Raw genomic sequence first — 17,422 nt, 5'->3', positions numbered from 1 at the left:
TCTAGGCTTTTCTCAGTGGTAGCAGATGACAGAACGAGGAGTACTGGTCTCAAGTTGCAGGGGGGGAGGTTTAGGTTGGATATTAGGAAAAACTTTTTCACTAGGAGGGTGGTGAAACACGGGAATGGGTTACCTAGGGAGGTGGTGGAATCTCCTTCCTTAGAAGTTTTTAAGGTCAGGCTTGACAAAGCCCTGGCTGGGATGATTTAGTTGGGGATTAGTCCTGCTTTGAGCAGGGGGTTGGACTAGATGACCTCCTGAGGTCCCTTCCAACCCTGATATTCTATGATTCTATGACATAGCTTCCGCCTCTCAGAGAGGTGGAGTACAGACATTTATGGGAGAGTGCTCTCCCATTGACTTAGCATGTCTTCACCAGACCCGCTAAATTGACACCTCTGCATCGATTGCAGCAGTGCCGATTTAGCCAGTAGTGCAGACATGGCCTTATTAATACATAAATACATATTTTAAAAACATACTGACATACTGTATTTACAGTTGCAGTTATAATACTATGGGTTGGATTGAAAGAATAAAGGAAGAATTCAAACTGCCCATAGAAGAAAATGAAAACAAAGCTATCACTGTCCTCTGCAGAGACAGTGAAAAATGGCAGAAGGGGGGGGGGGGAGAGAAGCAGTGAGTGCTAAACCATGCTAAGCAATTCCTAAGGAGATTTTACTGGTTAAGAAAACAGTTGTTGAGGAAATAAACAAAACTGGGAGGGGTCTGAGTGAGGATAGAGAAAGCAAATGAAATGGCTACAAAGAGGAGGTAAGAGCCAGCATGGAGGCATTCAGCTTCATAACATGGTTGGGCTCCAGAGACAACAAACTCAATAAGGAAGAAATGGTTGAAGAAACTCTAGGAGAAAGACAGAGAGAAACTTTGAGGAAAATAACCCAAGTGTATGTTCTTCTGCCTCTTCTCTTGGGAAACTGCTCCACAGTCTCTAACGGCTCTCAATCTCAGGAAGATTTTGCTGAGATTCAACCTATTTTTTTCCTGTGTTAATATCATCCAATTATTTGTAGTTACATTTTCTGGACCCACACTAAAAATGTTCTCTCTCTGTCTACAAGTGAAGCTAGTAATTTTTTCAGGAAAGTTTTCCAAATGACTCCATGATTGCCACATACTGTTAAGAAAAAGTGCACACAAAGAATTTAACTGGAAGAGCCACGGCTGAGGGAGACATGCTGCTTCATAGAGTTATAAATACTAAACCTAGAAGGGACCATTGTGAACTATTCTGACCTCCTGTATAACAGGTGTGATGGAGTGCCCAAATCCCTCACTGGAGAGGAAGGGGTTAAGGAGCTACTCTGGTCCCGACCAACTCCACCCCACCACACCAGCAATGCATGCAGGAGAAGCTTAAAGGAGGAGCAGAGTAGCTCACTTGCAGGCAGCAAGTGAAGGTGAGCAGATCTACACCCTGAAGCTTTGCAAAAGGAGCAGTGTGACAGGCCCAGCTGCTGGGGTTCCTGACTACTGATGCTCTACTCAACTTGCTGAGGGAAAAGGACTCTGAACATTTGCTAGGCTGGAGACTTCTTTGATTTATTTTGTTTACATGTCGTTAATTTTCCCTCTTGTGTGGGAAGGCTGGTAGGAAGTGATCCAGGGAGGCAGTCGCATAGCACTCCAGGGTTCAGGACTCAGCTGCCTATTTTGGGGCCCTGGATTGGAACCCAGTGGAGAGGTGGGACTGGGTTCCCTACCCACCTACTGATGAGGCTGGAGGCAAAAAGCCTATCCCTGATACTAGAATCTCAGGACTAGGAAGTCCCCATATCCCAGAGAATCCTGACTCTGAGACTTTGGCCAGGTGAAGCCTGAAGCCTCTTGCTGGACTGCAGAACTAACATTTGTTGGACTCTTTTCATAACCAGGAAGCGGTGGATACGACTTGTGGCCTAGTTGGAGGGCTGAGTCACAGAAGTGGACAGACCACTGCAGGGCAAGAGCGGCTATCAATGGGGGATGCTAAAACAGAAAAGCATCTTTCACACCCTCCCCGACCACTTGGCAGTGTCTGTGGGGAGTAGACCCTTTCATAACACCCCATAAAACTTCCCAGAAATAATTCCTGTTTCAACACCAGCATATCTTTTAGAAAAACATCCAATCTTGCTTTAAAATTGCCAGTGATGGAGAATCCACCACAGCCCCGAGTCAATTGTTCCAATGGTTAATTACTTTTACTGTTGTAGAGGTATCAAGGTGGCAGGAAGTGTTTGGAAGAATGGAGCTCCAGGGCCATGTGCGATACAAGACCAATGTGCAAGATTTGAGTTGATAAGTAAAAAGACTGTGTAAATGTAATGGGGAGAAAAAGCAGTGGGAGGGTTAACCTAGACATGATGGAAAACTCAATGGCTGTGAGGATATGAGGAGAGACTGGGATGAAGCGGGAAATGCCTGAAGCCATCTCAGGAATGCTGAAAAAAGGGTACTGATATCTGGCAACCATCTGGCAGCAGATGACAGAGTTTCAGATTTGAGAGGCAGAGGAACCAGCAGAGGTGCTGCAGCTTCAGGTCTTTTATTCTGTGCACCTAACATACAACTCCCAGACTCAACTAACAGCTGACCCCTTTATTGCCATGAATTCAGAGGACTTTGAGCAGTATAACAACCGATCATTTTGTAAGGCACCACACACTTTTCAGATTATCATTAAGTCTCAGACTTCACACAAGATTGCAGCAATATAGAATGAAAGAAATAAAATTCCTTGCTAACAATATTACTGCGAAAGAATCCTGGGAAACCACTGTTAAAGTCAGTACACATTGCCATCTGTCCACTGCAGCTCCTCTGACCAAAGTCTCTGACGGCATAGACAAATCTCATTGTTTTGACCATATTCTCCTAGACTACCCTGCTGCTGCCAGTCATATGCTCTTTCTCAACAACTTGTCATTCCTTAGCTTTCATTATGCTGATCTCTCCTCGCTCTTCTACCTCTTCAATCATTTCTTTAGCATCACTTTTAGTGGCTCCTCATTCCCTCTCCTACTCTTCATGTGGTTCTTGCAGGGCTTTGTCTTTGACTTGCTCTACATAGCATTCTCACTCTTTCTTTGAGGATCTCATCTGCTCACACAGCTTTGATTGCCATCCTTATGTTATTGGCTCTTCAAGTCTACCTTTCAACTCCTGACTGGTTTCCACCCATTGGTCACAGGGTAGTTGGTCCCCATGGATAGATTAAGCTCAGCTCCCCTAGACCACAGCAGGTGAGTCCAATTCAGCTAATTAAGAGGGCTGGGCTACACCTGGGCCTATAAAGGCCTGCTAGTGGGGAGTTGAAGATGGACTTACATAAGCTGTGACCTGGGGAGGGAAAGCCACACCAGAGTGGAGCTAGCTCCTATGGTGGGTCCTGGTAGCAAGGGGCTCAGGGAAGCAGCTTTGGGGTGGTTGCTCCAAGGAGGATGCAGAGCTGATGGTGACTAGGAAACTGCCAGAAGTAGGCGTGCCAGAGACCCCTGAGACTAAGGAATGAGTTAAGACAGTTTTCTGGTTTTTTGGCTAACTTCTGTTAAAGAAATAAACCTCCCGCAAAAGCCGGGGTGTGATGGCAAATGCTTTGGAGCTGGGGAGAAGCAAGGCCCGGTGACACCATCCAATCTCATCTCTCAGCCCATGTCTCTGAGTCTTCACCTAGGAGCTGCATTGTCAGCGCAAACTTAACATATCCAGAACTGTACTCCAGTGCTACACTCTTGAAATTCCGTCACTGTTCACAGCAATACCATCTTCCCAGCCTCCTGCAACTCCCCCTCTCTCTTGCTCTGCACATGAAGGCCATGTCTAGAACTTGTCAATTCTTCCCCACATTTCCAAAATCCAACCTTTCCTTTCTGTTCACATAGTGAAAACACTGATCCACACTTTCATCATCTCCCATCTTGATCACTGTAATCTTTGTACAGCACCTAGCATAACAGGCTTCTGGATCATGACTAGGGCTCCTAGGTGTTACAATAATAACAATATTAACTATAAATTCATTATGGCTTCTCCAACATCTCCAATCATGTTCTTCTAGTTCATTCAAAACACAGCTGCTAATAACATCTTCCCAGCTCATCATTCTGACAATCCTCTTTGAATCCCTCTAGTTGCTTCCCAATTTCCACCCCCCATCAAATTAAAGTTTCTTGTCCTCACCTTCAAGGCTCTACATAACTCTACCACTCACAACTCAGTTCTGTTTGTTTCATTCTCTTGATCAAATATTCAGCTGCATCTTCCTATAAAAAGCTGAACATAAAAACATTCCGAAACTCATCAAAAATATCTGCAGTTCTGTCTGATGCTTAAAGGGGCTTATCTTGTGGGATTTTCCCTCATTTATGAATCTGCATGATGCATCTCTGATTTTGGAATATTTCTTCTGGATTGACCACAGACCTACTTTTTGGCCAGTGTTCCACTGTCTCTTCTAGCATGGAAATGGGATTGTTGGCACTGTATGCATAAAATTCTGAGTCAGTGTAAATGCAGAAATTCCTTTGCTTTTCCACCATAAGTGTTGAATACCCACTTCAGCACCAAGTGTTTTAATGAAGGGTGTTCAGTGTAGTATGTCCTGTTTGTAGACATACTTTCGCAATATAAGATTTATTTTCAGATCATTCATCAAAAGGATTTATATGATAAGCTGTAGCAACAATTTGATTTTTGAAGAAGTTAGTATACTTCAAACACTCCTGTTTAGCTTTAAAAATGATCAAATGTTGTAGATGACTAGCAGAAATCTGATGACCTACTTTTGCAATATGGGAAAGCAGGTTCTCTACAAAATACCATCCAGATCAATGGTAAATGAAACTTTAGCTGTAGGCCTATTGCATTTTTTTTACAGTTAATACATTCCTAGTTATTCAACCTGTATTTCTGACAAAAAATAGAGGTTAGCATGTTTAAAAAGTTTCAGAGTATTTTAGAATTTATTTTAATTTTTGTATGTTCCTTCTTGTTTAACAATTGGGACCTACATATGAAATCCCGATCACTCATTAGAGGGTGCAAATGTAAAAGGGCAACTGACTTGAGGATATAAAAAGATCCTAACTCCAGATTTTCTCTGATCAGTAAAATAGCCTCGTTCCATGATAAATTAAACTGATATGAATAAAAATGTAGAAAGTACATTTGGCATTAAATTTTAAAATGCAGTAGTTCTCACCTCCCTGTTCACACAACTGCTGTGCTAAGGCATCCTTGAATATAACTTGGCCTCTGTGAGTAGCTGTAGCCCTGGAAATATAAAGAGACAACAATAAATAATGTGGCAAACTTATTTACATAAATGGACAGTCAAATGAAAGATGAGTTTCTGTTTTTTTTCTCTTCCCCAGTCCTGTTTTTGGAAGAATAACTTGTTTATTTTTATTTTGCTTTACTTAATTTTATTTACTTTACTTTGCTTTACCTGAACCAAAATGATTCATCTACTAGTAAAAAGACACCATGATATGCTATTCACCAGCACAGAACTCAGCAGAGGACATCAGATTTTAGGTCACCACCTGGATAAGACTAAGCATGTTACAAAATTGATGTGCTTTGCCTGAGAAAGGCTGTTGTGGAAGGTAAGAGGAACACAGGAGAGATGTTCACAAAGCAGCCCCTGTAAAATCCCTACCAGCTGATCCAGCAAGCAATAGTGATATTAATTCTGGAGAAAGTGACATTTATTTGCACTACTCTTCAAAAGTAATGTATCTGCCAGAACAAAAAAGGAATAAATGTAAAATTCAGTCTTTTGGATGCAGTGGGTTCACAAGGCAAAGCCCACCGAAAGCTGCCATAGTACTGATGTCCATCAGTGAAAAAGCTCCTTCCTCAGGAGCTTTAATTTGCCTTTTGATCATGCATGTAAGTCCCACTGACACTAACTAGAGTTACACATGCGTATCAAGCTTGTCATCTCAATAGATATAATAGGAAAATGTTCATATAAGTTGCAGATATTAGGGATTTTATATCAGTGTTGTAAACCTGGGGCTACATCATGCTCTCATTGACTTTAATGGAAAAACTCTAGCTAATTTTGATAATGGGTTCAGAGGGCATGTCTACACTGCATCTGTGTTTGAACTTCCCAGCCTGGGTCCACAGACGTGCTAGGGGGGCTCCTGCTAGTGTGCTAAATATAGCTGTGTACACATTGGGGCTTGGGCTGGAACTCCAGCTCTCATCTGCAAGGACCAGTTTGCAGAACTGGAGCTATAATGTATAATTTTATTTGTTTTGAAAAATAATGTATAAAATGTACTTTTTCCACATAAAAGCAATACATATTGTATTTAGGACAAATGCATTTCATTCTGTTCAGCTTAGTTACAATGGCACGTTTATGAAGTGAACTGATCAATAGAATTTAAAAAACTAAATTTAATAATAGACTAAATTGTTTTCATCAAGTTTTGAAGAGGATTGGCCACAGTATTTGATCACTAAAAAGGCAAACTAGTTAGTAGTCATCAGTGTTTGATCATTAGAAAAACAGAGTAGCACCCTCAGTGTCTTTGTCTAGACCACCTGGAGAAAGAAAATCCTTGGCTCCTTTAAGGAATGCATCCTCCCTTCTCTCCTTATGGGCTGGAGGAAGGTAAGAGGGGAGCTATGTGGCTGATTCTGATTGGTTCGACAGAAGAGTGCAGCATAAACCTATTGGCTCCCAGGCACCAATTATAAACCCTTCCCCCTGCCCTACTGCACCATTGTGTGCTGGGAAGAAAAGCACCTCCCCAGCATTTCTTCCCTTTGAATTAGAGCAGGGCTGAGTTTTTGGGCCTTGCTGTGGGCTTCCTGCTGGTTGGCTTTTGGGGACTGGGAAGGAGTGTTTCCTTCACTACCAAACTGGTCAAGACGGGTAAATTTTTTCTTCTTCCTCTTAGCAGCCCAGGGAGCCAATGGGTAGCTTAGGTTGTAAAATTCATTTTGTCACAACTTGTCAGGAGCCCAATGCAGTTAATTGTTCAGTAGGGGGTCCAATTCCCTGATAAACCAGAACTGGAAGTGGATTAGGAGAAGGCATCACCTAAAGAAGTGGGGAATGGGGTTGGGGCTCCTAATATCTGGTACAGTAAGGAGAAAACCCCCTTTTCCATCCCCTTTAGCCCTTAATGAGGGGAGAGCGGTGGGGTCCCAGCACTGGTACTAGGACCAGGCTAATGGGATGGGGGGCTGAGAGCAGCCCTTCACCAGGTGGAACAGACTACAAAAAGCAATGATCTGCACTGGATGAGAGTTATTGCTGGATAGTTCCCAGATGTGTTAATAAAGCTGCAGCTTAATGAAACCACATTCCTGATGTCTTGTCTGTCTTCCTGCAGTGTCTGGAACAATAAGTGTGAGTTGTACAACACATTTGTAAAATGCAAATGCAATGAAAAAATAAGTCCCAAGAAATCTTCACACTCTTTTAGGATTTCAAACACTTTTTACAGTTGTGTGAAATATGGCATAACTTATATAACATTTCTTTATTAGCACATGCTGTCTGTGTTATTGTGACCCAGTGGCCATATAGTATAAAAGAAAAGGAGGAGAAGAAGAGGAAGAAATACATTATTTTGGCACATGAAGACAACAAAGAATTCTGAAAACTTTACAGACTCCTTTAAAAAACTTGAGCTAAAATATAGCAAGCTTTCAAAATTCTTAAAGCACCATCCTGGGTACAGAACTCACACATTGTTTTTAAGGGCTCACAGTTCTGAGTTTATGAATATTCAGGGAGATTATTTATTATTTCTATTATATTTACACACTTACCCTCACAGTGAAAAATGGGTACATAGGTTAGAATAGTACCAAAAAAAATATTCTCCAAATTGGAGAACATATGTTTTGCAATCCATAGGAGCAATTGGCCAGCCTTCTTGAAAGGACTAGATATAGTGAATATAGTCAATAGACGAAATACCAGAACATTCCAAAGCCAGTTGTTATTAAAAATCCAAGATAAAGATGTTTGACATGTATATATATATAGTTATGTGTTGTACATGTGACAAAATCAGGCTCCTTGTGCTCCTGTGCACACATAGGAAAATGCCACAACAGAAGTGGGGCAGACATTTTCCCTTTTGATTCTGTTCCTCAATCAAACCAACATATGGACAGGGCCTCTTCACAGACCCTCTAGAATGGAAATTGTCATGTTGGGGGTTGGGTGAAACCTCTGTGAAGCTGGTGGGCATAAGAGCTGCCTTCATTTAGGATAAATTTAAAACATAATTCAACTCCTTTAAAGATCCGGTAATTGAAACAATAGGAGATGCCAGCCAAAACACAGGCACATGGCAAGGTTGGAGTAGGAGTTCAGCTATCCAGTTTGAGGGATTTTTCCTGACATTTGAATGCAAACGCAGGAGGCTGGGTACTGGCGGTAGTGATGGATGCATATGAGTGTGAGACAGAGAGAAGCCGCTGACAGAGAAAACAGCAAGGAAGCCCAAGAGACTGCCAAAGGAAAACTAGTAGTATCTCCCTATGAAAAAGCTAAGAGACTTTTTGGGTAGCACATTGGCTAAATGAATCTTGAAACTGTGAGCAAAGAAACTGTCTCCTATTGTTTGATTCTTACTGTGTTCAGGGAAACAGGACTTTATCTATATTCTTTGTAAATAAACAGGATTGCATCAAAGAAATACCTGACTCCATCATTTATTTCTTTCCTTAATGGAAACAACCCACAAGACCCTGAAAATTGGCTAAGTGCACAGCTCAAAAGGGGTAACAGAACCACTCGGGAACATTCTGGGGTAGATTTTCAGAAAGCCTTTGAGAAGGTCCCACACCAAAGGCTATTAAGCAAAGTAAGCATTCATGGGATAAGAGGGAAGGTCCTCTCATGGATTGATAACCTGTCAAAAGATAGGAAACAAAGGGCAGGAATAAATGGTCAGTTTTCAGAATGGAGAGAGGTAAATAGTGGTGTCCCCCAAGGGTCTGTACTGGGTCCAGTCCTAGTCAACATATTCATAAATGATCTGAAAAAGGGGGTAAACAGTGAGATGACAAAATTTGCAGATGATACAAAACTACTCAAGATAGTTAAGTCTCAGGTATACGGTGAAGAGTTACAAAGGGATCTCACAAAACTGACTGACTGGGTAACAAAATGGCAGATAAAATTCAATGTTGATAAATGCAAAGTAATGCATATTGGAAAACATAATCCCAACTATACATACAAATGAGACAATCTATATTAGTGGTTCCCATTCAAGAAAGAGATCTGGGAGTCATTGTGGATAGTTCTCTGAAAACGTCCACTCAATGTGCAGCAGCAATCAAAAAAGTGAACAGAATCTTGGGAACCATTAAGAAAGGGATAGATAAGACAGAAAATATCATATTGCCTCTATATAAATCCATCGTACGCCCACATCTTAAACACTGCATGCAGATGTGGTTGCCCCATCTCAAAAAAGATATATTGGAATTGGAAAAGGTTCAGAAAAGGCAACAAAAATTATTAGGGGTATGAAGCATCTGCCATATGAGGAGAGATTAAAAAGATTGGGACTTTTCAGCTTTGAAAAGAGATGACTGAGTGGGAATCTGATAGATATCTAATAAATCATGACTGGTGTGGAGAAAGTGAATAAGAAAGTTTTATTTACCCTTTCACATAACACAAGAATCATGGGACACCCAGTGAATTTAATAGGCAGCACGTTTAAAACAAACAAAAGCAAATACTTCTTCACACAACACACAGTCAACCTGTGGAACTTGTTGCCAGGGGATGCTGTGAAGGCCAAAACTGTAATGGGGTTCAGAAAAGAATTAGATAAATTGATGGAGGATAGGTACATCAGTGATTATTAGTCAAGATGGCCAGGGATGCAATCCCATGCTCTGGGTGTCCATAAGCCTCTGACTGCCAGATGCTGGGAGCAGGGCCGGCTCCAGGCACCAGCATTCCAAGCAGTCAGAAAGGGGTGGCAGAGTTTCCGCGGCGGTGGCAATTCGGGGTCAGCTTCTCCGTTCCGCCGTCCACGGTGGCAATTTGGCGGCAGCCTCTCTCTCTCCTGCTGTCCGCAGCAGTAATTCGGCGACGACAGGTTTTCTCACTGCTTGGGGTGGCAAAAACGGTAGAGGCGGCCCTGGCTGGGAGTGAATCACAGAGTATGGATCACTTGATAATTCCCCTTTCTTGTTCATTCCCTACAAAGCATCTGGGATTGGCCACTGTCAGAAGACACAATACTGGGGTAGATTGGTCTGACCCAATGTGACCATTCTTCTGTTCTTCTGTTCCCTATTTATGCATCCCAAGATCACACTTGCTCTTTTGGCCACAGTGTCACACTGGGAGCTCATGTTTAGCTGATTATCCACCACGAACTCCGGCATTTTATCAAGAAGGTATAGGAGGGGGTTTCCAGAGTGTATGGCACTTTAACTGACCCTCAGCCAGCACAACAATTCCTATAAGACTATGGCAAGTGGCATAATTTAGAGCAGCCCTTAGGTTGTTCTAAATTATGCCAGAGGCTGTTTTGGTCCCTGACTGGACCAGGATCAGGGTTGACTGATTTAAATCACCAAATGGAAAACCTTGATTTAAATAATTGATTTTAATCAACTTTTCTGTTTGTACTTTAGTTGTTTTCTAAAGAAAGGTGCATTCTCATTGGTTATAACCATTAAAACATGTTGACTTACAACAAAATAGAGCTTTTACACTAGATTTAGTACACCTTTTTGCTACCCAGGAGGGTAAAGTATAACTATATATATTTATTTGAGCAATTATAAGCTTAATATTTTCAGCTTCTCATTAATTGTACATTTTTAGTATGTTGGAAAATGGTGAATGCTATATTGCTTATTTACTAGATAATTAACTTTTTGCTCATGATTTGTGTCAAACTGCATTAGGATGGTAACTGGAATTTAATTAAACACACAAAACGCAGCATACGGAATTTATTTTTATTAAACTGAACAACCCTAAATATTTTGGATACAGAAATGTCTTTTATCAAAACATGATTTACATTTAAAACTATATGATTTATTAAAGGAACAAGAGGGATTAACTGTATTCAGTGAATTAAACTGATTAGTTTGGGTCAGCTAGGGAAAATTTTCAAATATGCCTAAGTAAAAGTGACTAGAGATTTACTTCCTATTCATCTAAGTGTCTCGAAAATGAGACAACAGTCTCCTAAGTTACTTAGGCTGTCCCTCAATTTTTAAAACTAGTAGATTTCATCCTTTCCCTCCATGTTTTTATTTATAGACTGGAAGAGAGAGAGAGACAACTTTTCCTCCTTTTTCAACTCCCAATTGATTTCTCATCTTTGAATGAATTAGTCCAAATGAAGAAAATATTCTTTCTGTGCCTGCAGAAGAGGCTACTGCTTTCAAAAGCTGGCTTAGCACTTCAACAAACTTTGGTTCCAGGTGCTTAGCTAGTGATTTCCACCAGTTCAGTGGCGTGACTTTCTTTAAATCATCATCACAAATGTACTGATTTAATAGTTCACCTCCAGCCCGGAAATTTATTATGGCTTGCATGACTGATGGGTAGCTATAAGATGCCCATGTCATAGCACCATCTTCTTCAGCAGTTAGGCATCTTCCCTAATATTTCAAGTTGAGGCTATCCACAGAAAATGAGGTGGAGTAAGTGCTTGACCCATCCACTTCTTTACTGCCCACAATTTAACCTTGTTGTTGAGCATTTCTTTCTTCAACGTCTCTTGACGTTCCTTCCAAATTTCAACAGCATCAGCAACACAGTAGCAATCTTTTTGCAGTATGTCCAAGGCTTTAGAAATAGGTTTCAGTATATTCAGCATATTATCTACATTTCTCTTTAGTCTGATGTTGACTGCTTTATCATTTACTTACATAGAAAGATATGATAGGCAGCCCATAAGAATGGTGCAAAAATTAGTTTACTAACAAGTTGATCCAGATTGTTCAGACATGTCCACATCAATCATCATCAACATCATCAAAGTCATTGCCTTCTGAGAAGAATTTTTCACAATGCTGTTTCATTTTGACAACCAGGCTTTGCATCTCTTTGTTGCACAGTTAACATTTGGCACATGTTCCTTTTTTTACCCAGAGGTACACGTATTTTTTTTAAAATATTCCCAAATAGAGTCTTTTTTTACAATCTGCACCCATGCTAGTATTTGTCTCCAGTTCACAGGTGCTGAAATCAACACTAGAGGCTGCACGCCGAAGAATTTTGTCTCTTCTTCCCACAGTGTCCTGCTTTAACACCAGTGTTGCTCCTTTCTGGTTGCACATTGCACTCCTTCTCCCTTGTTACAGAACTCCTTTGCCACACTCCCCACCTCACCCCATCTGGACCCCTAGTAAAACAAAAGAACTAACAGCAGCCCAAGATTTCTGCTTGTGTAAACCACATGCCTTTTGCACTGCAGTATTTTATTTGTTTAGAAATAGAGAGGGACTCAGATGAGAAATTAATGGATTTCTGTTTGTTTGTATCTCTGTGTACATGTGTAAAGAGAATAAGACCATTTACTTGAAGTGCCCAGAACCATCCAGAAACAATTGCTGAAAGTTATTGGACAGATTAGTGTTTTTCCATGAGCTGAAAAAAAAGTTTCTATAGTGTGTGGAGTCATAAACATTCATAATTTGAGAACGAAGCCAATCAGAGTTCAGTAGGGAGAAGCTTTAAAAGAGGAGTATGATACTAGCCAAGTGGGCTCAGTGTATGATCCTGATGAGATACATGATGGTGTCTCCTGGGGTCAGAGGCTGGGTCCCTATGTCTGTGGTGACTTTGACAGTCTCTTGCACCCAGTAATACAGCCGCCGGTTTCTCCACAGGATCAAACCACCTTTTGTGCCATATTTATAAAGCTTAACCTTAAAAGTTAGATATTTTTCCTCTGATTCTTTTTTTATATAGAAAAGCAGCCCCTTTAACTTAAAGCTTCTGATAGAGGCTCATGGAGTTAGCATTTTAATTTTTTTACTTAAATGTTTTAAGAGATTTTAATAAATTTAGGCCTTAATAGATTTGGTATTGAATTCGGATTTTATTTTAAACCAGTTTATTTTTTTAAAACTTGCTATAATTTACATAACAATCAAAAATCTCATTTAAATAAAAATCCAATTGTTTTCACTTTTTTTCAAAAAAATCATCGACTTTTTATCCACCCTGCCCAGGAACAAAAGAGTAGAATGATGGCTTAGAACTACCTTTCCCCACTCCTCTCCCTCAGCTACACCAAGCATAAATCCAGCACAGCTGAGGTCTGAGCCCCTAAATTTGGGGTTGTGCATTAGTCTAGGATTTAAAAAAAAGGTTAATAATGATTTAAATAATAGGCATTTATATACTGAAGAATTCCAAAGAATTCAAGAATAATCTAAGGCCTCAATCCTACAACCACACACGAGTATCTTTATATGCATGAGTATCCCATCAGTGGTATGAACGTACAGATTTAGGGCACCATTCACTTGCATAAAGTTACTCACACATGTTTGCAGGATTTGGGCCTTAAAGGGACATATAAGTATCATTTCTGCCTCCAAAGTAATGGAATCATCACATACCAGCACTACACAACAATTTGAAGCAGAAAACAAAGATGAATACCATATCTAACTGTGTATATTTGTGAGAAAAATGATAGGGTCCCAGATTTTTCATGTTTAAAATAAAAAAAACCCGACACATTTCTGAGAGATGTTCTAAATGAAATTGGCTCACTGAGAGTTGCCAAGTTACAACCTGTGCTGAACGGTAGATAAGAGAGAGAAGGAACACTTAGAACTTCATAATTAGGGCTAGTGGCATTTTGTGGGAGAAGGGGAGGTAATGGATTCTGTGATATTTCTGGCCATTGTCAGGGTAAAAAAGGCATGTGTGCAGAGCTGCTGCTCTTGTTGCTTTGGCAGAGGCTGAGGTAGGAAAGCAGTTCTGAAGAATAAGCAGCAGTGTTTTTTTCCACATTCACATTTATGCATTGCTGCAGGGCTGAACCTGAAGGCACTGGGATACCACTGTTAAAAGGTTTTAAACTATTACTTACTTAAATTGTTCTAATCAGTTTCTACTTGAAGATAAACTTCAGGCATTTTAAATATCAGTTTGTGACTTTGGTCTCCCTCCCTCCCCCCATGACTGTGTCTTTTTCGTATGATTTATCATGAAAAACCATCAGTGCTAACATGCAGCTGAAATTGCAGAAGGAAATTTGGCAAGCAAAATGTAATTACCCCATATGGGAATTTAGCTAGGCAACTGGGATTAACCCCCTATTCATAAAGCTGTCTAAAAGATGAAAATGGATTTGGGTAGGCATTAAAGTGGTCTATAAATATTTGATAGCTGCAAACACCAAGGACCAAATTGTGACACCAAGAACCAGCTCACGCATGGGAACAGTCCCACTGAAGTCAGTGGGCCAAATTACAAATAAGATGTAAGATAGTGTGACTTAGACTCCCTTTCATTTACTTAGACTTCTTTACACATAAGTAGAGTGGGTCCAAGTAAATGTAAGAGTGAATATGAGTTACACCACTTTATATATCACTTCTGAATTTGTCCGAGTGGTATGACTCACTTGAGTAAAGTTACTATAATTTGAGCCCAGGACAGAGAGATTTATTTGGTGTGATTCACAAAAGTATAACCTGGAGTAAATAAGAGGAAGTTGAGAAGGGGGAAATTTAGGCTGAATATCAAGAAAAACTTGATGGGAAGCGGTAAAAGCCCCTTTATTTGAGACATAAAACAAAATTAGACAAAATTCTAAAAATGGACTGTAGGGACCAATCCTACAATTCCAGAAAGGTTGACTGAATGACCTTATAGGTCTTTTTCAGCTCTAACCTCTATTTTTATAAGATATTCCTATGAAAGCAGCATAGTAACGTTCTTTTATGTCTCATCTGACAGGTGCTATCTTCAGCAGCTGTGTGCCCTAGTCTCATGCTGGGGCATTGGTTCAACACTGCGGCAGAGGAAAGTGCACCACCTACTAAACCCTCAGCTACATGTTCTGAAGCAGTTATGTTTTCTCCCCTGCCCAGTTTGTGTGCTGGAGCGCACGACTGAGATATGGAGGTGTCCCAACGTTCACTAGTTATGCAGGTAAATTTCTTTTTAATCATTAGCTTTAGAAATAATTACACACAACACTCTTTTACCTAAATTACCTCTAATAAAGAAGAAAAATTAAGGAAATGATGATTGAGCGGTATTCAAAGTTAGAGAGTCATATTCACAGACCTCCCAACAGTCCTGGGTTTTTGTCCTGCTTTGACCTACAAAGCCTGCTGTCCTGGTTGAAGCAGCTCCTGTCCTGCAGGGCTGGTTGGGCTCGGGTCCCTGTTCCAGGATTTGTGTCCTGCTTCTCCTTCTCCTTGCTCCCAGACCCGTCCCTCTCCCTCTCCCAGTCCCAACCCTCGCCCATTCGCTCCTTCCTCCCAGCCCTGCCTCCTTGAGGGCCTTTCCTGTCCCCTCCTCAAGTCTGGCACATGCTCAGAATATTGGAGCTGAGCCCAGCCAGTCTGCTGGGACAGAAGCCACAGGAGCCACCTCTGAGGGGTGAGTGTGGGATGGGCTTTCTCTGCAACTCCCCCCCCACCTGCAGGGCGGGATCCATCCTGGTTTAGCCACTGGGAATGTTGGGAGGTATGTATTCATCATTAATAAATCATCTGATACGTTACTTGAATCATCATAATGCTCATGCTTTCCTACATATCTGCACTGGGGCCTTCCTTGATCCTGCAAAGTGCTGAAAATTGGACCCTTGTGAAAAACTGATTTTTCTCTTTGGTGGCTATACAACAAGAACAAAAAAAGGTTTGGATTTTTTTTATTTTTCTGGCAAAACAAAGTTTTTAAAAAATTCTTTGGGTCAAACAAAATGTTTTCTTTCCTCCAAAATGAAGTGTTTCATTTATTTTTTTGAGGTTTTATAAGCTTTTAAAAATTAAATTGAGTGAAATTCTGAAATGCCTTTCTGTAATGAAAAGTCAAAATGTTTTGTTTTGAAAATGCTGAAATGAACCATTTTGACATTTCTTTCCAATTTTTTTTACATTTTCGGTGATTGAAACAAGTTGCTAAAATTCACCCAAATTCAAGAATGGTTTTGGTCAACCCAAATCTGCATTTTTCAGCAAAAAAAATATTTCCACAAAAACATTCATCAGGCTCTACCGAGAACCCTTGAGTTCTACTGGAATCAAGTCTTAAATGCACACTGATCCATTAAGGGAGATATTTTCAAATCTCTAACAGAGTTGGGAAAGTAATGAAAATATTTTGTTGATAGTTAAATTAACCATAATATATGTTGTAACACAGCTATATGTTTCTCACACAATGCTTAGCTAAGCACAGCATGTCACCAAACAAATAGTAATAAATCTTCGAAGGCTGCTCTCAATCATCTTGGGATATGCTGCCCTCCAGCCTACTATCCTAACAATTTACCAAACACAACAGACTCCCACTGACTTCAGTGGGCTTTAGATCAGGCCCCATGTGCAAATAAATTAATATTTTTGTTTTCTATATATTCAATAGGAAAAAAATCACAATGGTCCAATGTCAGAGACTTGATCTGTCTAGACCTCTGTTCCACTTTAAATCAAGTTATTACCATAAAAGGTTAAGTTAAAACAGTTGTTTTATAGTTAGGGATGGATCTAAAGGTGTTTACCGGTTGCAAAGAAGAAAAACAAACCCTTTTTTTTAAAGCCTAGACATCACTATGGAAAACAGATGCCAGTTCAGTTGCTTTGATTTTTTTTAACTACCTTTAAAGCTTGTTGTGGGTGAGTGGGTGTGTGGGCGAGACGGAGAGACTGCATTAGAGACTTCTTTAGCCAAGACTAGGTTGTCAGTAACAAAATATGCATCAGTATGGTGGTCTCTCTTGCAAATACCTCCATTGTGTTTGGGATTAAGGAGCTATTGGTCGAGTGATTGAGACAAAAAACAAAAACAAAAAAACAAAAAATCCCATTAACTGAGCACTTTACAAGATGGCCATAAGTCTACATACCTTACAAGATATGACCTGAATGGGCAAGCTCAGACGGAGCCTTGTCTCATTCAGTGCACTCACATGCAAACATGCATTTTTAAAACAGACATCTTTAAAATACACTCTATATGAGGCACTTTTAAAGTGTGGATTGGTCCATGCACACTTCTGTGCATTGGACTGATTTGTAGATTTTAGAATGTGTACATGGTTCAGTGCACATTTACAAGATGTGTAGAGAATAGGGCAATGTTCCTGTGGGCCTCAATCTCATTCCTTACAAATCTTCAGTACATTTTTAATGGTGTAGAATAAATTATCATGCACAGATGTGTAACAAAAATATATTTCTTCAGAATGTTAGG

At 40.3% G+C, this 17,422-nt stretch overlaps 1 protein-coding gene across 2 annotated transcripts in view; it reads right to left on the bottom strand.

Moving 5' to 3' along the window:
• The window catches only part of RELN (reelin), a 452,196-nt gene that overhangs the window by 261,549 nt on the left and 173,225 nt on the right, over nt 1-17,422 (bottom strand). For both annotated transcript variants that reach the window (XM_074942520.1, XM_074942521.1), the window contains exon 4: nt 5,207-5,277. In XM_074942520.1, the coding sequence (XP_074798621.1) occupies nt 5,207-5,277 (71 nt within the window). The remainder of the gene's footprint in view (nt 1-5,206; nt 5,278-17,422) is intronic.

The sequence above is a fragment of the Natator depressus genome, chromosome 1 (assembly GCF_965152275.1).
Source record: "Natator depressus isolate rNatDep1 chromosome 1, rNatDep2.hap1, whole genome shotgun sequence".
In the NCBI taxonomy this organism is placed as follows: Eukaryota; Metazoa; Chordata; order Testudines; family Cheloniidae; genus Natator; species Natator depressus.
The sequence above is the reverse complement of the archived record's forward strand: the minus strand, read 5'-3'. Positions and strand labels throughout refer to the sequence as shown.